The 22,276-nt window shown below is 32.6% G+C and overlaps 1 protein-coding gene across 1 annotated transcript in view; it reads right to left on the bottom strand.

Annotated features, from left to right (window-relative positions):
* The window catches only part of LOC148307094 (uncharacterized), a 64,301-nt gene that overhangs the window by 11,950 nt on the left and 30,075 nt on the right, over positions 1 to 22,276 (bottom strand). The window contains exons 2-3 of the mRNA XM_088263948.1: positions 21,232 to 21,620; positions 19,927 to 20,621 (exon numbers count right to left, since the gene is read on the bottom strand). Coding sequence (XP_088120074.1) covers positions 19,927 to 20,621; positions 21,232 to 21,557 — 1,021 coding nt within the window. The 5' untranslated portion in view covers positions 21,558 to 21,620. The remainder of the gene's footprint in view (positions 1 to 19,926; positions 20,622 to 21,231; positions 21,621 to 22,276) is intronic.

The following is a 22,276-nucleotide window of genomic DNA, read 5'->3' as shown; positions in this document are numbered from 1 at the left end:
ACATTAAACAATGGCAGTCTTATTTTATCCTTATTTCTAGTAATGTGTTCATGAAAATTTTTATTTAACACTATTTTATCCATAAAATATTTGGATAATTTATCGTTTAAAAATTTATAAATAAAGTACGAATTTTCATTTGCTGATGAGAACATCTGTGGTTCTCGAAACTAGCCTTGATAACATTAATAAAACACAATAGTGGTCATATATATAAGTGTTTTATTATAATTTTTTTATTTTATTTTTATTTTACATACTTTAATTAATTACTTTATTGTTAATTTACAATCTGAACTAATTGATGGTGTACAACATTCACCATTCTACCCATGATTGACAACCACACTCCACAATTTTTTGGAATTCCTACATTTATCATTAATCTCATGACACTGTACATATGAATTCACGTGTGCAAAGTGATCACTTAACTAGAGTATGACAGATCATAAGCTTTAAAAATATTAAGCCTTCCATATTCTTCTTCGTTAATGTAACATGTAAAAAAAAATAGTTAAATAACTCCTGAGTGGAGAAAACCCAGACTTGTGAACCCAGACAAGTATTTTGACACACTTAAAATGTTGTTATATAGCATAAAAACATCCAATAACGTGATTTTAATATATGCACAAAGCCACTTCCTACCCCACACTAGCATATAAATATAATTTTTTTATATTAACAATCACAACTACTATTTGGAATTTAGAAATTAGCGAGAAAACCCAGACTTATGAAGTGTTTAGACACACTCAAAACGTTGGTCATATCGCTCCTTTCAAGAACGTCATAAATCAAAAAACTTGATTTTTCAGGAGAACGTTTTTAAAAATATAATACAATGTATTAAAAATAAATATCAAGCCACTTATTGAACTTTTGACTGTGCAACATATATTTTTAGGTAAAACTTGAAGGATTTTTCTCCCTTTGAAAAATATTTAGTATCTATATTAGTAAAAAATATTTAAACAATAACTTTTCTTCAAAATGCAAAAACAACACTTACTGCCCTGTAGCGGGTACATATTAAGTTAAAAATATTACTCTTTTGCTGGGATATCTTACATTTTCTGGGCATTCTGAAAACATGCACAACTGAAAATTGACGATTTTTGATTTATGACGTTCTTGAAAGGAGTGAGCGATATGTTAGTCTGACCCTGATACAGGTTATTGCAAATGTTGAACTTTTTATAATACTTTTTGTAATTACTTTTTATATACTAATTACCTATACATAAGCGTTATACTGCTAATAAGGAATAATACAAACTACGTATTATCCAATCACTTTTTTTCCTTTAATTCGCTTTGTATAACTAATTACGAATTACTTTCTTTGTTTGACTTTTTCTTTACTCGCTTTTACGTAATGGGTTTTGTTTTAATACATACATACATATGTGTATTTATAATAAATTTCGTTAGATAATAACGAAGGCGTATTATCAAATACAGTATCGAACAGATTAATTGAAACAAAACTTTTTTGTTGTATATTCGAAAAAAGTTTTGTAAATATATATATATATATATATATATATATATATATATATATATATATATATATATATATATATATATATATATATATATATATATATATATATATATATATATATATATATATATATATATATATATATATATATATATATATATATATATATATATATATATATATATATATATATATATATATATAATGTCCGCCTCCGTAGTGCAATGGTCAGCACGCTCGGCTACCGTTCTGGAGGTCCCGGGTTCGATTTCCAGGGGGGGGGTCAAATAAATATAAGTGATTTTTTTACCTGTAATATTTATTCAATATTACCCTGGACTGGTACCTGAAGACGAGGGCTGATCACCTTTCAAGATAACACTGCGTTTATATGAAGCAGTGCCCTATGCACCATTGGGGTGCGGATAAGGGTTTTATTATTATTATTAAATTATATGTATTTTTTTAAGCGCGTGAAGAGGGTCATAAATGAAGACTTTAAGGAGCATATCTGGCAGTAGTGTACGAGATAGAATAAGAAACACCAGGATAAGAGAAATATGCGAGATCCAAGACGTCGTTAGGTGAAGAAGACAATGGTATGGGCATGTAAGGAGATTGGACTCCCCCACATTGCACTGCACGGGCAACCTCAAGGTAGTTGACTCCCAGCAGACCACCAAAGAGATGGATTGACAGCTGGGAATCAATATTGCAAAGGATCCCTCTTAAAAACAGGCCACAAGGCCAAGCAGAAAAAGAACATATTTATTTCAAAGAAAAAACTTTTTTAAAAATACAAAAACGGTGTTTTAAGTAACAAAAATCAATTACGTCAAATGTTACCTGGGTCTAAAGAAGATTAATTTGCCATTTCACGTATGTAGGGCCTTAATGTAGGTAACAGATTAATACTGGCCACCCAGTACTCAACAAAAGCCGAATAAATCCAGCTTATCTACATTCCGACGCTATAAAAAAAACTTGTTTTCTTTATAGTATCTACTGATACTAAGATATATGTGTGTTGTTTATCCACGTCGTGTATTTTATTTTAATGTATCGTCTCCTTTGTGCTTTTGGGTATTTCGGCCGGGACTTAAGATGGGTGAGTAGGTAACTATCTAGCTACTTTATTGTATCTTGTATGATACCAAAATGATAAATAATAAAAAAAGTGAAGAGCATTGCTACTATAAACCAAGCTAGGACACAAAATGCCGAACTTTCTTCTAGTGGAACGGAAGGCCTGTTGACGACAGTCAGCAGTCCGGCTTCTCCTGAGGAGTTAAACGTTTCCTCCAAGCAATAAGCAAATGCACTTCCTGAGCACATATTAGAATATCCATCTTGCTCCCAAAACAGGTCAAATTATAAGCTAAATTCATAAAAATGAAAATGATATTTTCCGGTGTTTCTCATGTATGTGATTATAATCCAGGATTCAGACCTCACATACTAATATAAGAGTCTCTGCTCAGTAAAAAGCTTCTTTTCATCTCTCCAATAGATGTCTCTAGTGAAGTTCTAGTGATTCAAGAACAAGGTCTCTAAATTGGTTTATATATATACATAGAACTTCCAAGAATTTGAGTAGTGTGGTTGTCGATAATGGGTAGAATTGGTGAATGTTACACGTCTGTAAAGCGATCACTTAAACCAGCCCATGACGGTCGTCAGCCCCCTAAATGCCCAGACTTCCATATTCTTCTTCATGTTTGATGAGATGTCAAAAAATAATATGAAAAATAACTCCTGTAATTGGAGATAATCCAGATTTGTGAACAAGTATTTGGACACACTCAAAATTTGTAAACGTCATTTTTTTTAGTTAGAAGTAACAAAAATCCACTGATTGATCTATGTATAAACCTTGTACATGATAAGCGAAGTAAATATTTTTTCAATATATCGTGGGTAAACTGACAAAAAACGTTAACTCCAAAATATAAAAATTTTGACTTAATGATGCATATTATAAAGTTTTCAACGTTCCATAAACTGGCAAAATACACTAAGTTGTTTGAAATGTCATATTTATGTGGTTTTAAAACGAAAGTCAGCTATAATATTAATAGCGGGTATTTTATTCAGGCTTTAAAGAACAGGGATTATTCAAACAGGGATTTTAAAGTTAACGTTTTTCGCCAGTATACCACCGATATATTCTTTAAAAATAAACTAATTATACCGCATACAGGTAAAGTTAAATTTATCTGCAGTTCGTCGTTAAAATGTTAACTTCTGTTTGTAATCGATCCTGACTACAAATATTTTGAATAACGTATTAATATTATGTACCGACTAAAAATCCTTGTCCTTGCATACCTGATAATTTCCTATGTAGGGTTCCTTAAGCCTTATTGGAATTCCATTCACGGTGTTTTTATGAAAGGGACTAAATACGTGGACAAGACCGGTTTTGGTACTGTGGAGAGGCGCCCTTCTGATAAAGAATCATAAAATATAAAAAAGAAACATTCTTGTATACTCTGAAATGTATTTCCAATATTTTGAGTGTGTCCAAATACTTGTTCACAAAATCTGGATTATCTCCAATTACAGGAGTTATTTTCATATTATTTTTTGACATCTCATCAAAGATGAAGAAGAATATGGAGGTCTGGGCATTTACGGGGCTGACGACCGTCATAGGCTGGTTTAAGTGATCACTTTACACACGTGTAACATTCACCAATTCTACCCATTATTGACAACCACACTACTCAAATTCTTGGAAGTTCTACATATATGAACCAATTTAGAAACCTTGTTCTTGAATCACTATAACTTCACTTGTATTCTTCTTCATCTTTGATGAGATTTCAAAAAATAATATGAAAATAACTCCTGTAATTGAAGATAATCCAGATTTTGTGATTCAGGATTCCAGGATTCGGACCTCACATACTAATATAAGAGTTTCTGCTTAGTAAAAAGCTTCTTTACATCTCACCAATAGATGTCTCTAGTGAAGTTCTAGTGATTCATGAACAAGGTTTCTAAATAGGTTCATACATATATGTAGAACTTCCAAGAATTTGAGTAGTGTGATTGTCAATAATAGGCAGAATTGGTGAATGTTACACGTGTGTAAAATGATCACTTAAACCAGCCTACGACGGTCGTCGGCCCCGTAAATGCCCAGACTTCCATATTCTTCTTCATCTTTGATGAGATGTCAAAAAATAATATGAAATGTATTTCATTTAAATAATTTTTTTGTATCTTATTTATTTTTTAGAACAGAAAAAAATTAAAAATACAGTCATTTTACAATTATTACTATATTAACTCTTGATCGTTTACTCATTCCTTCATTCTGATTTTACTTTATATTTTTGTTTTCCCTTTTACCTCCCACGGCAACAAATAAGAAATGATTTGAAAATGCATCGAAACACATGACACAATAGATTTTAAGAAATAGTATTATTTGCTATGACACCCGCTTCACCCATAACGAATGATTGATGGTCCCAAGACTGAATAGTAGAATACTTCAATACATATCGCTCACTCCTTTTAACAACGTCAATTTTAAAAAAAAACTTGATTTTTCAGATCGGTTTTAAAGTTTGAAAATATAATAAAATGTATTAAAAATAAATATCAAGCCACTTATTGAACTTTTTACTGTGCAACAGATCTTTTTAGGTAAAACTTGAAGGTTTTTTCTCCATTTGAAAATTTTTTTATTTATTTAAATAAATTAATTAAACAATACCTTTTCTTCAAAACACAAAAACAACACTTTCTGTCCTGTAGCGGGTAAATATAAAGTTAAAAATATGCCGCTTTTGCCAGGATATAGTACATTTTCTGGACATCCCGAAAACATGCACAACCGAAAATTGACGATTTTTGAAATATGATGTCGTTAACAGGAGTGAGCGATATAATAATAAAATGTATTAAAAATAAACATCAAGCCACTTATTGAACTTTTTACTGTGCAACAGATCTTTTTAGGTAAAATTTTAAGGTTTTTTCTCCATTTAAAAAATATTAAGTATATTTAAAAAAAATTATTAAACAATACCTTTTCTTCAAAATGCAAATACAACACTTTCTGCCCTGTAGCGGGTAAATATTAAGTTAAAAGTATGCCGCTTTTGCTGGGATATAGTACATTTTCTGGGCATTCTGAAAACATGCAGAACTGAAAATTGACGATTTTTGATATATGATGTCGTTAACAGGAGTGAGCGATATATTGGTTGGTTATTCATTAAATAATAAAATAATAATAATAATAAAACCCTTATCCGCACCCCAATGGTGCACAGGGCACTGCGTCATATAAACGCAGTGTTTTCTTGATCGTTTACACATGAAGGAAAGGTGATCAGCCCTACGCTTGAGGTACCAGTCCAGGGCAATATTGAATAAATATGACAGTGAAAAAATCACTTATATTTATTTGACCTCCTCTGGGAATCGAACCCGGGACCTCCAGAACGGTAGCCGAGCGTGCTGACCATTACACTACGGAGGCGGACAAAATTCATTAAATTATATCCAAAATTTTATTGTGAGTGACGACACATTTGCAAGAACACAGATAATCGTATGGAACTAAGAAGCCATCTGTTGAGTAATTAACATAACAATTTACATGAGTCCGACTACACAACTATTATGATCAGCTAAAATATTGAAACGTGGGTATATTGCATTGTAATATTGAATGTAACTCGCAAATTTGCGTTTCTATGCTGTCACCGCAATATGTTAATTTATTACGAATTACTGAATGAAATTCAATGAATAATGCAATCGTGGATTGTTCAATTATAAACAATTTGAAAATTTATCATTTTATTATTAAAACACATTTACACATTGCCAAACCATTTTAATGATAATCGGGCATGTATTTCTCTTGTATTTTCACGAGTTAAATTTTAGTAGTGGGTTCGAACCAAGAAACTTTTTTTTATTTTTTTATTTTTATTTATTTCTTAAGTTAGCTTATATAAAAACTAATATAAACTATTATATACATTTACATCATCTTTATATATTTACATTTCCTTACAGTAACTTAGACATTTATTTTTAAATTCTTTCAGACACTTTTCATTCTTCATATGTACATTCAGGCATCTCATCATACATTTTTAAACCCTTATACATCAAGCAATTTTGCGACTCAGCTCTTTTCAATAATGGTAGTCTTATTTTATCCTTTTGTCTAGTAGCATATTCATGACAATTTTTGTTTAAGACAACTTTATCCTTAAAATATTTTGGTAATTTATCGTGAAAAAATTTATGTATAAATATCAACATATTAAATTTAAGTCTTCTTCTTACAGATAACCATTTTAGTTCATCTCTCATTTTTTTTACATTGCTATATTTATTTTTCTTAAGAAATATTCTCATCGCTTTATTTTGTATAATTTCTAGTTTATTTAAATTTCCTTCGTTTGCTAAAAATAATATTGTTGAGCAGTAATCTATATGTGGAAGAATGATTGTTTTGTAAATTAGTTCTGCAGTATCTTTATTTAATTTATTCCTTAATCTACTAAGGAAAAATATTTTTTTTGATATTTTTTTATTAACTTTGATTCAAGAGTTCAGAACACTAACCATGCGACCACAACGAAATATTAGTTTGACGGTTGTTTTTTTATGAAGGCCCAGCATTTGTTAAGTCGCATTCATTCCTCTTCCTCTGACCGGAGAGGTCACATGTCTCTTCACGTCCGATTTAAAAAAAATTATGTATATTGGATTTCTTAAATATTTTTTTATTAACATAAATTGTAGACATTTATTTAAAGAACAATTTTAAAGATATTTTTAAAAAATCCAGAGACCCACCAAGCCACCGTGTGTGTCTTGTCGGTGGAGTTATTTTTAAATACATTTTTGTTTTTAACATTTTAACCTAATATACACAAAAAAATATAGGAAAAATTAAGAATATATACTGTTTTACAATTTTCATAAAATGAACTCTTGATCATTTACCCATTCCTTTATTTTGCCTTTGTTCCATATTTTATTTTGACCTCTAACATCCGTCGGCAACAAATTAAAAATGTTCGGAACGATATATTGCAGTGTTCGACTCCCATACTTATTGTTAATTTTTGGGATGTTTTTATTTTTATTTTTTGAGATGTATAGAAAAATATTTTTATATATTTTTTCTTTTCAAAACCATATATTTATTTCGAACTTATATTTTTTCAGGGCTATATTAAGCTAGTAAGATATCAAATAGTCAATGATCACGTTTTTGTAAAAAAAAATGCACTTGATCACTTTCTCCTGTATGACTACGATATTTAAACTTTGTGTTACCCTGGAGAATGTTGTCGAGTTGACATAAACGACATAAGTCAACTATGCGATTGCCAAATGTCACGGCTCACAATGAGCCAACTCGCAAAATATTCAATAGCGTTCATATCTACACAAAAACAAGCGTTGTGCAAGTCATTTCGAAACGCATTGCCACGCAAATATGCGACTTAATAGCCTACACAATAAGTACCGCATTCGGTCGGCGGGCAAATTGCAATCTGTGATGCATTTTCATTGCTGACCTTTTATTGCAAAATAGGAAAAAAATCGAGAGTTTTCAAGAGAAACTTCTCAAACAGAGATTCGATGATCGTTAATTGGACGGGAAATAGTGGAGTCCTGGTTCCAATCCCATTCCCATTTAGGGTTCATAATCCAATGTCATACAAATTGATAATTTTTTCACATTTTTCTGAAATTATTTAGTTGTCTGAATTCATTCTATTCATTCTGAATTACTCAGTCCACCTCCGTGGTGTAATGGTTAGCGTGTTCAGCTACCGTGCTGGAGGTCCCGGGTTCGATTCCCAGGGGGGGAATAAATATTCGTGATTTTACAATTTAATATTTATCTAATATTACCCTGGATTGGTCCCTGGAGCGCACGAGTGATCACCTTGCCTTCATGTAAGTATCGATCAAGATAACACTGCGTCAATACAATGCAGTGCCCTGTGCACCATTAGGTGCGGATAAGGGTTAGAAGAAGAATTATCTATTCGTAAGGTGAAAAAAAACAACACTTTCTGCCCTGTACCAGGTAAATATTAAATTAAAAATATGCCGCTTTTGCAGGGATATAGTACATTTTCTTGGCATTCCGAAAACATCCACAACTGAAAATTGATTGAACGTTTTTTGATATGTGACGTTCTTGAAAGGAGTGAGCGATATATGAACCAACTTAGAAACGTTTTTCTTGAATCACTAGAACTTCACTAGAGACATCTATTGGTGATATGAAAAGAAACTTTTTATTGAGCAGAAAATTTTTGACATCTCATCAAAAATAATATGAAAGATAACTCCTTTAATTGGAGATAATCCATACTAAGTATTTGGACACACTCAAAATGTTGTAAATAATTACAAGTCATTAAAAAAGCATCCTGCATGCGAGTACCTACTTTCGTGTGATAAATAAACATAGGGATACATGCATTAAGGTGTTCGCACACTGCACAATACGATAATGCGCGAACGTCCCTGCTTTCTCGACATTCCTCCGCGACGAGAAAGTAATATATTGCCTGGACAAGTCGTTCCGCACACCTGAATGGCGAGCAACCGGCTTTCCTACCTGCCGCCAATTCGTAGCGGGAAGCAGGTGCTCCACTTCTCACAACCCGACAATGCTACGCGCTAACCCCTTCGGCACACTTGCGAAAATGAGACACTTATAAAAACGTCAATTTACTTTTTAATAGATTTATATTATCCACTGACACTTCGTGATGGAATTGCATTTTTAATTTATTATTAGATTGAAATCAATATTTTTAGCTTTTCCACTTTTTTATTTGACCAGCGACCGGGTTTCGTCGTTACCGACATCATCAGTCTGATGATGTCGGTAACGACGAAACCCGGTCGCTGGTCAAATAAAAAAGTGGAAAAGCTAAAAATATTGGTTTTAATCTAATAATAAAAAAAAAGTCAATTTACTGCTTAATAAATAAATAATTTTGCATATATCGAAGTCATAGGAGAAAGTGACCAAGTGCATTTAAAAAAAAACCTGGGAATTGACGATTTGATATCTTACTAGCTTAATATTGCTCTGAAAAAATCCCAAAGGATTTTAAACTTGAACGTATAATATATTGACTTGTTAAAAATGACTAAGTGCATTGATGCTTATTTTCTTGCCAAGCAAAAGTGACTTAAATGACCCTCCTGAACATTTTACGTTTTGTTAGTTGGTCACTTTCTCCTGTACAACTACGATATATATATATATATATATATATATATATATATATATATATATATATATATATATATATATATATATATATATATATATATATATATATATATATATATATATATTTAAACCCTCATCCGCACCCGATGGTGCATAGGGCACTGCATCATACAAACGCAGTGTTATCTTGATCGTGAACACACGAAGGAAGGGTGATCAGCCCTCCGCTTTAGGTACCAGTCCAGGGTAATATTGAACAAATATTAGTATGAAAAAATCCCTGATATTTATTTGATCCCCCCTGGGAATCGAACCCGGGACCTCCAGCACTAGTTTTTTGCCAAGTATAACATTTTAATAGCCAAGTATAACATTTTCGAGTCTGATGATATCCGTAATGAGAAAGTGCTCATTGACAAAATAAAACATGTTGAAATAGCAAGTAGATCTATATCCCGAAAAAAAACATCATATGGTTATTATTATTTGAAAGTGTTTTTTTTTTAACTTTAAGCGTGAAAGGGTTAGGATATTGTGCGACTTGTAATCACAATATATGTGTTTCATGTTCACTTTATATAGAAGATAATATCGGTGAGTTCGAATAACAACTTAATAGTATATATTGTTTAAGTCTTTAGGGCACTCAGTGAAATGACTATAAAATAACAAAAAATAGCCATTTTCACTTCAATGAAATCGTTCACCAGAAAGTAATAGTTTTTTTTAAGATATAAAAAAAGAAAGAAAGAATTCGTTAATTAAAAATATTATAATGAAACTAAATTGTGTGCGATCCATAGTGACATATGGGATCAAATGCAGAGCGGACACCGCAGTAACAAAAAACAGTCAGAAATGAAGAATCTCAGGAGCATATCTGGGAAGAGTCTACGAGATAGAATAAGGAACACAAGGATAAGAGAAATATGCGAGATCGAAGATGTCGTTAGGTGGGGAAGGCGACGGAGAAAACAATGGTATGCGCATGTGAGGAGAATGGAACCATCCAGACTCCCCCACATTGCACTGCACGGCCAACGCCAAGGTAGAGAAATCCCGGGCAGACCAGCAAAGAGATGGATTGATAGTTGGCAATCGACACACAGGAGGCTAATCCCTCTTAAAACAGGCCACACGACTTATACCAAGAAGATGAAATATTCTAAAGTTACTAATCGATTGTATTTATTTTGACACAACGTTACATTCCAACGCGCGTATTTCTATCCACATTATTTTCAAACACCGTACACATGTGAAGAATGCATCGAAACACGTGTCGCAATAGATTTTAAGAATAATGGTATAAGCGAAGTAACATTTAAATTAATCCACTGACTAACCGCGACGGGGATAATAGTAGAGAAAAATGTTGTACATAAGTGGATTGAGAAAGCCGAAACGAGAGAAGTCTGGAAAAAATTGGAAGAGACCTACATCCAACAGTGGAGAGATGGCTGACAAAGAAGAAGAAGAAGAACAAGAAGAAGATTGATGTAAAAATGGATAGATCTTGACTGCCCCAAAGTGACTGCAGAATCAATTAATGTCAAATCGCTGATGCAATATTTCTCAGTGTCGTTTGTTCGAATTTTCTAAAATAATTGTCGTTCTCTCCATATTTAACTGTAAATCATTGATTTTAATGGCTCATAATTCACTTCTTAATGTTCAATTTTGTATTGTTATTATGGTATGTACCACATTTGTGATGTATTCCTTTACACTCGAGATATCTGCGTAGGGCATCTTTATACATTACCCACCTCCTCTAAAAAATGTTTAAAAAATGAGACAGCATGTTATGATTCATTGACTTGACATAAAATTTGTGCCCTCGGCACGGAAAACTCAGTGAGGGCACATTTTTGTAATTTATAATTATATGTACAATAAAATTGGAGTAGGTCATTTTATTTTAAATATCGATGTTAAACTTATTGAAGAAAAAATAAATAAATAAATAAACATTATTGTGTCGGGTTGTGGTCCTGCGGTTAGTGTCGCGGACTCTTGAGTCAGAGTTTCTCGGTTCGGACCCACTCTACCATAATTTGATACCTATTTTTAATAATGAGCCGCTCCGGCTTACAGAAATAGTATGAAATTGAAATATTTGTGTAAATAATAAATAAAAAAACTCAAATATTCCTTTTTTTATATGAATCTGATACTTTTATAAATATAAGAGAAGGAGTCTAAAATATATATGATACTTTTATAAGTCAGACCAGAGGAATCCGGTATTTCTCGCCAGAATACTGAAGCCGATATATCGGATTTCGGTAGTCAACAGGATAAAACAATAATATGTTATTCACTTGAGTTAAGTTTTTTTTTAAAGAAAAAAAATCACCAACAAAAAATATCGACGCAATCACCCAAGATAACTTGAGAGGAATCCTTTTGATGCCAGAGTAAAAGCATTGTCAAGTGAGATCACCAAGCAAAAACCTCCCGATGACCTTTACGAAGATTGTACAAGAAGACAGCTTCCTAAATGCCAAGGACACATTCGGAATGCGAAGTGTTAATTGAGTTCAAACCGAAAAAACTGCATAGCGAGACACAAAACATGCTCAAAAAAACGTACTAATAAAATATGTTAAGTCAATTTTATGTTATATTTATAATTTTATTTATTTATTGATTTGGCGTTTAATTTGTAGAACTCTATTTTAATTGATGTACTAATTTTGAATGAAACGCAGAATTTTTGAGTGTACTAAGTTGCATTTTACTAACAAAAACTTAAACAATTAATATTGTGAGTCCGTCAAGGACCGTCAGTCGATTTGATCTTCACATTTGTTTGAAAATGCCATATCTAGGCGAAACAATTGTCACAATTTTATTTTTTATGTGTTTTTGTTAGTAAAATACAACTAAGTGGACTCAAAAAATCTGTGTATGATTTAAAACTAATACATCAATTTTATGAATTTTTAAATTTTATTCACAATACAATGAAACCTTGATATAACGGGCTAATTGTAGGGAGGGGGTGACTGTTAAAGCCGAAAGTCCATTATTTAATAATAGGCTTAAAACCAATATAAAAGAAACTCGTATTTGGATATAAATAAACAATACAAAATTATATTTATTGTCTTCGGACACTCGTTGTGACATATCGCTAACTCCTTTCAACAACGTCATATATCAAAAATCGTCAAATTTCAGTTGTGCATGTTTTCGAAATGCCCAGAAAATGTGCTTTATCCCAGCAAAAGCGCCAAATTTTCAACTTAATATTTACCCGCTACAGGGCAGAAAGTGTTGTTTTTGCATTTTGAAGAAAAGGTATTGTTTGATTATTTTTTTAAATATACTAAATATTTTTCAAATGGAGAAAAAACATTCAGGTTTTACCTAAAAAGATCTGTTGCACAATAAAATGTTCAAACTTTAAAAACGATCTCCTGAAAAATCAAGTTTGTTGATTTATGACGTTGAAAGGAGTGAGCGATATGACAATTTTATTATTTTTAATTAAAGTTTTACTCGGTAAATACCGATGTTTCTTAAAATCTATTGTCACACGTGTTTCGGTGTATTCCGCATCTTTTGTTTCCACGGTATTTGAAAATGATGCGGAATACATCGAAACACGTGTACCAATAGATTTAAAAAAAAAATAGTGGTATTTACCAAGTAAAACACAAATTCAAAGTCATAAAATTGTCATAGTTTCAGTCATTTATCAGTCAGTCAGTTTCGTCTGATACCAGGCGAACATGAGTAGATAGTAGGTGTACCATAAGTATATAGGAACAACTCGAGTTACCCTCGCGAGTAAGATTCTCAGATAACTCGCTTGCTTCAGTACCTAATTACATTCTATTCTGAAGCAATTATTTCTTTTAATTTGCCTCGGAGGTTATATCTGATTTGGGAGGAATGTCTCACCAGTACATGTTCATCTCTTCCTATGTACAGACCAGATTACAATGGTGTTTGAATTATAATGCGGGAAACGGTTTTTCACTTTCAGTTCAAGTGAAAATATCATATTATATCTTGAATGTTTTTCGCAGATACTTTGAGGCACATTTTATAAGCTTTATAAAATTAAACAACTTTGTTTTAACCACTTTTTTATTATTAGTACACTTTAACCTACCGGTTTCGACAAGAACCTTGTCATCGTCAGGGTTTATTAAATGTATATATATATATATATATATATATATATATATATATATATATATATATATATATATATATACACAAAGTTGTTTGTGATAGATATATATATATATATATATATATATATATATATATATATATATATATATATATATATATATATACACAAACAACTTTAACAACACAAAGATGTCGTCAGATGGAGAAGGCAACAAAAAAGACAATGGTATGCGCATGTGAAAAGAATGGAACCATCCAGACGGGACTCCGTTGGGTACTGCCAATTTAGCTTCTGTAGATAGGTTTTTATTAGCTATAACTGATTTCAGTGCACCATTCACTCTGTTTTCAGCGTTTATCTCCTTTCTATGTCAATCTTTCAAGAAGAGAGACATAAAAGATTTTTCATCTAAGCCAAGTTGAGTGTGAAAAACGGACCCAAAAGCCTAGACGCATTTATATATGTTAATGATGTACCTAGCTGAAGCTTTGTAGTACAGCTATGGCCAGGTCTAACCGTGAGATTAACAGCATTATCAGGACGCCGAATATTCGAAGTTGAATATCTCAAAGCAAACATTTTCTAAAATAATTTAATGAAATGTATATTATTTTTTGACATCTCAACAAAGATGAAGAAGAATATGAAAGTCTGGGCATTTACGAGGCTTACGACCGTCATAGCCTGGTATAAGTGATCACTTTACACGCGTGTAACATTTACCAATTCTACTCATGATTAACAATCAAACTACTCATTTTCTTGGAACTTCTATTTATATATACTATATTTGTCCGCCTCCGTAGTGTAATGGTCAGCACGCTCAGCTACCGTTCTGGAGGTCCCGGGTTCGATTCCCAGGGGGGGGGGGTCAAATAAATATAAGTGATTTTTTCACTGTAATATTTATTCAATATTACCCTGGACTGGTACCTGAAGCGGAGGGCTGATCACCTTTCCTTCAGGTGTAAACTATCAAGATAACACTGTGTTTATATAATGCAGTGCCCTATGCACGGCTGTCCAAATTTAAAACACAGTAAGGGACATTTTTTTGTAGTAGTTTTTTTTTGTATTTATGGACTAAGTAAGTAGACTCTACTTAGTCCAAAAATGCAAAAAAAAACCTACTACAAAAAAATGTCCCTTACTGTGTTTTAAATTTGGACAGCCGTGCACCATTGGGGTGTGGATAAGGGTTTGAACTGAATTGAAATTGAAAAATTATGAAAATTATAAAATAGTTTTTATTCTTATTTTTTTCCATCTCTTTTGTGTGTATATTAGATTAAAATTGGAGGGCTGATCACCTTTCCTTCATGTGCTAACGATCAAGATAACACTGCGTTTATACGAAGCAGTGCCCTATGCACCATCGGGGTGCGGATAAGGGTTTTATTTTTTTATTATATATATATATATATATATATATATATATATATATATATATATATATATATATATATATATATATATATATATATATATATATATATATATATATATATATATATATATATATATATATATATATATATATATATATATATATATATATATATATATAAATAATTATTATTACATTTTGCCATCTTAACATAGATGAAAAAGAATATGGATCTTATAAGAATTATAATCAATCTAAGTAGTTCATAAGGTCATCTCATTGCATAGGTGCATCAATAAATATTAAATGCAATAAATTAATGTGAAGTCGATAGAAAATTGCGTATATAAAATAATCGTAGGTTAAATACGTGAAACTTGTATACATATTTGAAGATGAGGTCATTGGTTTCGACATATATTAAAACATGGATCTTTAAAAAAGAAACATAATTTAATTGCTTTCAGCAAATGGAATGAGATGTTTTGAAATATTGCGATGTATTAAAAACGTAATCACAATATAATTTATGTATTAATTGTTAATTCAAACACAAATTTTGAGTCTACTAAGTTCGGCTGTCCAAACTTAAGTAGAATCTACTTAGTCCAAAAATGCAAAAAAAAACGCACTACTAAAAAATGTCCCTTACTGTGTTTTGAGTTTGGACAGCCGAGTTGTATTTTATTGTTAAAAAACACATAAAAATAATATTGTGACAATTGTTTCGCCTAGTTATGGCATTTTCAAACGAATGTGAAGATTAAATGGACTGACGGTCCTTATGTAGCTATACAATTCTAGGTCAAGTGTTTTTTTAAAACTAATTTGTATTAAGTATTTGTTTTTTTTTGTTGTGTTTTTTAACAATAAAATATATATTATTAGATTAAAACCAATATTTTTAGCTTTTCCAATTTATTTTTATTTGACCAGCGACCGGGTTTCGTCGTTACCAACATCATCAGACTGGTGATGTAGGTAACGACGAATCCCGGTCGCTGGTCAAATAAAAATAAAGTGGAAAAACTAAAAATATTGGTTTTAATCTAATAATATATTAAAATGCATTTCCATCACGAAGTGTCAGTGGATAATATAAATCTATTACAATAAAATATGTTAATTAATAATATACTATTTAAAATACTTCACCATTATTATCTATGTTTTCTTTTACAAAAAATCTAGTTCCTTAACCCCCCCCCCTCCCTATGTTTATAACCCCATCAACCTCTATATACACCCCTTAATATTTTTTGCTCGTTAGTTTTAATTTTCACCTGTAGATGTAAGCATCTGTAAGTTTTCGAAACTGGTCGTGTATAATACAAATTAAACTCATATTATTTTTTGACATCTCATCAAAGATGAAGAAGAATATGGAAGTCTGGGCATTTACAGGGCTGACGACCGTCATATTGTCAAAAAATAATATGAAAATAACTCCTGTAATTGGAGATAATCCAGATTTTGTGAACAAGTATTTGGACACACTCAAAATGTTGTGAATAAAACTTATTAAGTGGTTTATTACAAGTGTTTATTTTTTTTAAATAATAAATAAAATACCGCTTAGTAGATGTTTTTTTTTTGTTTATATGTTTTTTAACAGTAAAATACAACTAAGACTCAAAAAATCTGTGTTTGATTGAACAATTAAAACACAAACGTAATAAATATTGTATATTACAGGTATCTCAACATAGGACGAAGCATCTATCGTTTTAATACGAAAGAAGATGGAATTCTGAGCATCCTAAGGCTTACGACCTGGCACTTGGCTGACTAAAGTGTCCACTTTATACACTACAACATTCATCGTGCTGTCCAGATTGTACCAAAAGCTTTGCGCAGACTTTTTTTGTTCGTCAGGTTGAACAAAACTGTGTCAGCCGCTGAAATACGCTTGAATTGATAAGTTTAGGAAAATTCTATATTAGATACGCGGGGTTTTACCGAACACACTATAAAAATACAAGTGGTCTTCGGAGCATAAAAGTTTGGGAATGTGTGGTTTAGACTATACTTAGCATCAGATATTAAAAGTCATTGTATAAAAAATTACTTCAAAGCAATATCCAATGGCAGTCATTGATTGATCCAACACTCTTGACGCCTGACATAAAAAACATCAAACAACATATTGTATTTTGTATTGTAACTAACAGGATGTGTTAAAAGTCATAAGTTGTAAACTCTGGAAGAGAATATCACGTTGACATCTCAACATAGACGAAGAATATGAAAGTCCTGGTATTTACAGGGCTTACAACCTGCAATTTTAAGAGATCGCTTTAAATATGATGTCTTCTTCCTTGCTCTAGTACTAGTTTCGAGACGTACCCTGCTCTTCGTCAGGACAATTACTAAACCAGCATGCAAACAACTACTCGTTACTACGAAACAGACAGATTCAAAGATGTATTATGTAAGAAGGAAGAAGAAAAATTGTGTAACTAAGAGGTAACAAATCTTAATGAACTTCGTAATTTGAAACTTTATTTAAAAAAAAACAACTTTGTTTTAACCACTTTTTATTGTATTCGTTGCGCAATGCACAATAAAAACAACATTAAATAAATAATAATAATAAAACCCTCATCCGCACCCCAATGGTGCATAGGGCACAGTGTCATATTAACGCAGTGTTATCTTGATCGTTTACACATGAAGGAATGGTGATCAGCCCTTCGCTTCAGGTACCAGTCCATGGTAATATTGAATAAATATTACAGTGAAAAAAACACTAATATTTATTTTACCCCCCTTGGGAATCGAACCCGGGACCTCCAGAACGGTAGCCAAGCGTGCTGACCAATACACTACGGAGGCGAACATTATAATATAATATAACCAATTATTCGTACGGCGATCGAAACGATTTTCTAAAAATCTCGCTAACGGTTCGCTTTAGTATCTGATACATTATTATAATGATTGAAATACCGTTGTGATTATTCTTCATCGCTTTGTTTAAAGCATCTTATTACGTGCTCAAATCGCTGTGTAGCCTAAAACAAAGTTCATTTCATCATTTCATCAGAACGACGTTTGACCTGCCAGTTTGGTGACCCCACCTGATATCTGGGAAACATCTTAATTGCGCCATTGTTGACCCCAAAATAACTCTATGTAGGACTAATCACGGACAAGGGTTTTTTTTATATTATACATATATTATAATTACTGATAAACAACGGAGTCCTGGTTCCAACTCTATTGTATGGAAGTGAAACATGGAGTTGGCAAAAGAAAGAAAGAAGGGTGGTATTGTTTGCATGCTGTGATAGTGATTGTCCTGACGAAGAGACGGGTACGTCTCAAAACCGGTAGACATAAAAATCTCGGTGAGTGGTTATATACTAATATTATTAACTTTTTTGTATAAAAATAAAAAAGTAAAAATGACTAACCACAAAGTAAATGCTTTCAATATTAATATAATAATATTGAGAATTATATTATAATTTAGAGATTAATTTTATTTTAGTATATAATTTTACAATTTAGAGTACCCCCAAAAAATACAAGAAGTACTGATCGGTTCTATATTCCTACCCCATCCTCCAATCATCAAAATTTTGTTACCTTACCAAGAATCCATAATCTTGGTAACACTAGTGAACCTGCAGACATTTTTTCCAACTCCCTTTCTGCTTATAAACAAGCACTACGCAATAGTTTCTGTCAGCTAGACTTTTTATGACTAACTAACTAACTATCACGCCGCTTCCCCGCAGGGGTAAGCAGAGAGAATAGAGCGCCACACCACTCTGTCCTTGCAAACATCAATAACATTCGCCTCATACATTTGTTTTACCGTTCTTTCCTCACTCATTCGTTCTACATGTCCAAACCATCTCAACACACCTTTCTTAATTTTATCGATAATACTTATCTCAGCTTTGCATTCTTTCATTATTTCACTATTCTTTTTATGTATTTTTTATGACTTTTTGTGTATTTTTTGTAAAGTAGATCATACTTTCTTGCTATTTTATTTTATGTATTTGAATGTTTTTGTCTGAATACTTATAACAACTCTATATTTTTTTGTAACTTGAATTTTTACTTTTAAAAGCCGTCTGGGCGTCTGTGTGAATAAATAAATAAATAATATATTTAACTTTAATTAGTATACAAGGTATGCATAAGATCAATCATGTAGAGACAAGAGCCGATTGAAAAAAAACTGAAGACATTAAAATACTTAAAACTAAATTAAATCAATTATATTTATGTGAATTCAAGGAAAAATAATTACTTAAAAAAAATAATTACCTATAAAAATAAACAATACATAATAAGTGTAAGTCCCTCTCCAAGCACAATAGCTCTATTGGAGAGAACTGCGTTATTAATTTAAAGATTGTAAAGTAGAAATGTCTAGAAAATGAATTAAATTATAAAAAAAGTCTTGTAACTGTATTAAATGTCAACAGGATGAATGAATCGATGATCTCATACATTGCTGCTAACGAGATACCACCGGTTCACAGCCTTCTCGGAAGACCATCAAAAAGATGAATAGCTGGGCGTCAACACCACAGCATGAGTCGCTTTCTTGACAGATCAACAGATCTTATTTAAGAAAAAGAAGAAGTAAATAAGTAGAAACTCACCGCTGGAGGTGTGAGGCCTCTCTGGCGATGGAGCCAGATCACTACCAATCCCACTGGATCCTGCCGAAGATCCCACGACAGCAGCGCGAGTGTTTCTCTTAGCCACAACTTGAGGAACAGCTGTTGGAACCCTTCGATTGGTATCGTAGTCTCTCGGAGGAAGCAGCAGCGGTTCTCTTCCGGCCAATCTGGTTCTCAGTTCAGCGGCCAGCTTTTCTGCGACGATTTCTTGTTCAGGATCCAGCCTCATTTCTATAGGAGGTACTCTGTTGTCATGTGATCCATGTCTGATATCTCGAGGATCTATAATATGATCTCTGGTATCTAATCTTGTATCTCTAGAATCGATTCTGGTTTCTCTAGGATCTGTTCTTAGATCTCTGTGTTCAATCCTTGGAGCTCTGAATTCGTTCCTCGTATTCCTGCTGTCGACCCTGGCTTCTCTGGGGATTATCCTGCTTTCGATCTTGTTATCGTAGGACCCGCTTCTGTTTTCGCGGGAGCTGTTTCTTTCGCTGTACCTCGGAAGCTCCACGTCATTTCTAGAGTCTATGTCCGAAGGGATGTTATCTTCTGGAATTTCTGGTTCGTCGTCTTCCTCCGGACCTAGACCAGCTATGGCTCGGAGTTGGGTACACAACGCCTGGGCAGTTTGTTCAGAGTCGCATCGATATGCGTGAGCATGAAGTGGACATCTGGAATATAAGTATACCATATACTGACAATGTTTTGAGTTTGTCCATATAAATATATATTTTTTTATTTAAGTTTTACTTGGTAAATACCACTATTTCTTAAAATATCTTTGTAGGGCTAAACGATTATTGTCACATACTTATACGAATGTAAAATGGTTGATCGTGGGTACAATGGTGATTGTAAGTTATGTTCATATGTAGTAATATCTATTTTAAGTTAGCCCATACGAACACAAAAATTGGTTTAAATCCAGAAGAAAGTAAATTTACCAATGCCAAACAATAAGTTACACAGTGAATTATTTGTGGTAAAAACATTTACCCAACATTTTGAGTGTGTCCAAATACTTGTTCAAAAATATGGGTTTTGTCCCCTTTTATTTTTACATTTTATGAGTTATTTTTACATTTTTTGACATCTCAACATAGGTAGACGAAAGAAAAGATTCTACTTAGTCCAAAAATGCAAAAAAATGTACTACAAAAAAATGTCCCTTACTGTGTTTTCAGTTGAGACAGCCGACGTGTTACAATCGGTTTTTAAGAAAAACGTGGTATTTACCATTTGAATACTGTTTAAAAACATGCTGAGGATTATTTTGATTACCTCGTGGCCGGGTTGTATAGCAGCAGTATGCACACCACAGCATCCCCCTTGGACCTAGCTTCGGTCACACTGTCCGCAGGCAGCAGGTGCTTGACGGTCCTTCCGGCCACGTTCTGCACGATCTTCAACCCCCTGCCCGACACCTGGAGGGTGACCTTGGTGGGCGGGGAGGCCGGGTTGGCCGCGGAGGCGGCCCTGGACTCGAGCCTCGCGAGGGCGGTTAGGGCCTGCCGGGCGCCTGTTGCGCTCCTGGCTTCCTGGGCGCCCAGGAACCAGACGTAGTACGAGGACTTCTTCACGTCCTTCTTGCCGGCCCTTAGAGCCATCTTGGTGATTGGTCGCCGCGGGCGCTATGGGTGGGACATATTGGTAGAGGAAGATGAAGAGATCTGTTGAAAAAAGAAATAACCAATTAGCAATCGAATATAGTGATGTTAAGGAAACCACATACGGAAGTAGCAGTTATGTCTAAATAAAACCTGACATGACCAAAATGCATTCTTTATTTATTTATTTATTGAACGGCTAAAGCCTTTAACATAATACATATCGTAGTCGTACAGGAGAAAGAGACCAACTACCAAAACGTAAAACGTTTAGGTGGGCCATTTAAGTCACTTTTGCTTGGCAAGAAAATAAACATCAGTGCAGTTAGTCATTTTTAACTAGTCAATATATGATACTTTCAAGTTTAAAATCCTTTGGGATTTTTTAGGGCAATATTAAGGTAGTAAGATATCAAATAGTCAATGATCACGTTTTTGTAAAAAAAATGCACTTGGTCACTTTCTCCTGTATGACTACGATATATACAGTATCTAATATAAAAATACACTAATAAATACACTAATAGAGAAACAAAAAGTCTTAAACATAAAATAATAATAAAATAACAAATAGTAAGCACTGGTAAATACACCTCTCCTTCACACATATTTATAAACATTTATAAACAAAATATAAACATTTTTCAAATGGAGAAAAAACATTCAGGTTTTACCTAAAGAGATCTGTTGCACAGTAAAAAGTTTATTTTTAATTCATT

The sequence above is a fragment of the Brachycentrus maculatus genome, unplaced genomic scaffold (assembly GCF_059751285.1).
Source record: "Brachycentrus maculatus isolate JH-2025_06_01 unplaced genomic scaffold, ASM5975128v1 h1tg000210l, whole genome shotgun sequence".
In the NCBI taxonomy this organism is placed as follows: domain Eukaryota; kingdom Metazoa; phylum Arthropoda; class Insecta; order Trichoptera; family Brachycentridae; genus Brachycentrus; species Brachycentrus maculatus.
The sequence above is the reverse complement of the archived record's forward strand: the minus strand, read 5'-3'. Positions and strand labels throughout refer to the sequence as shown.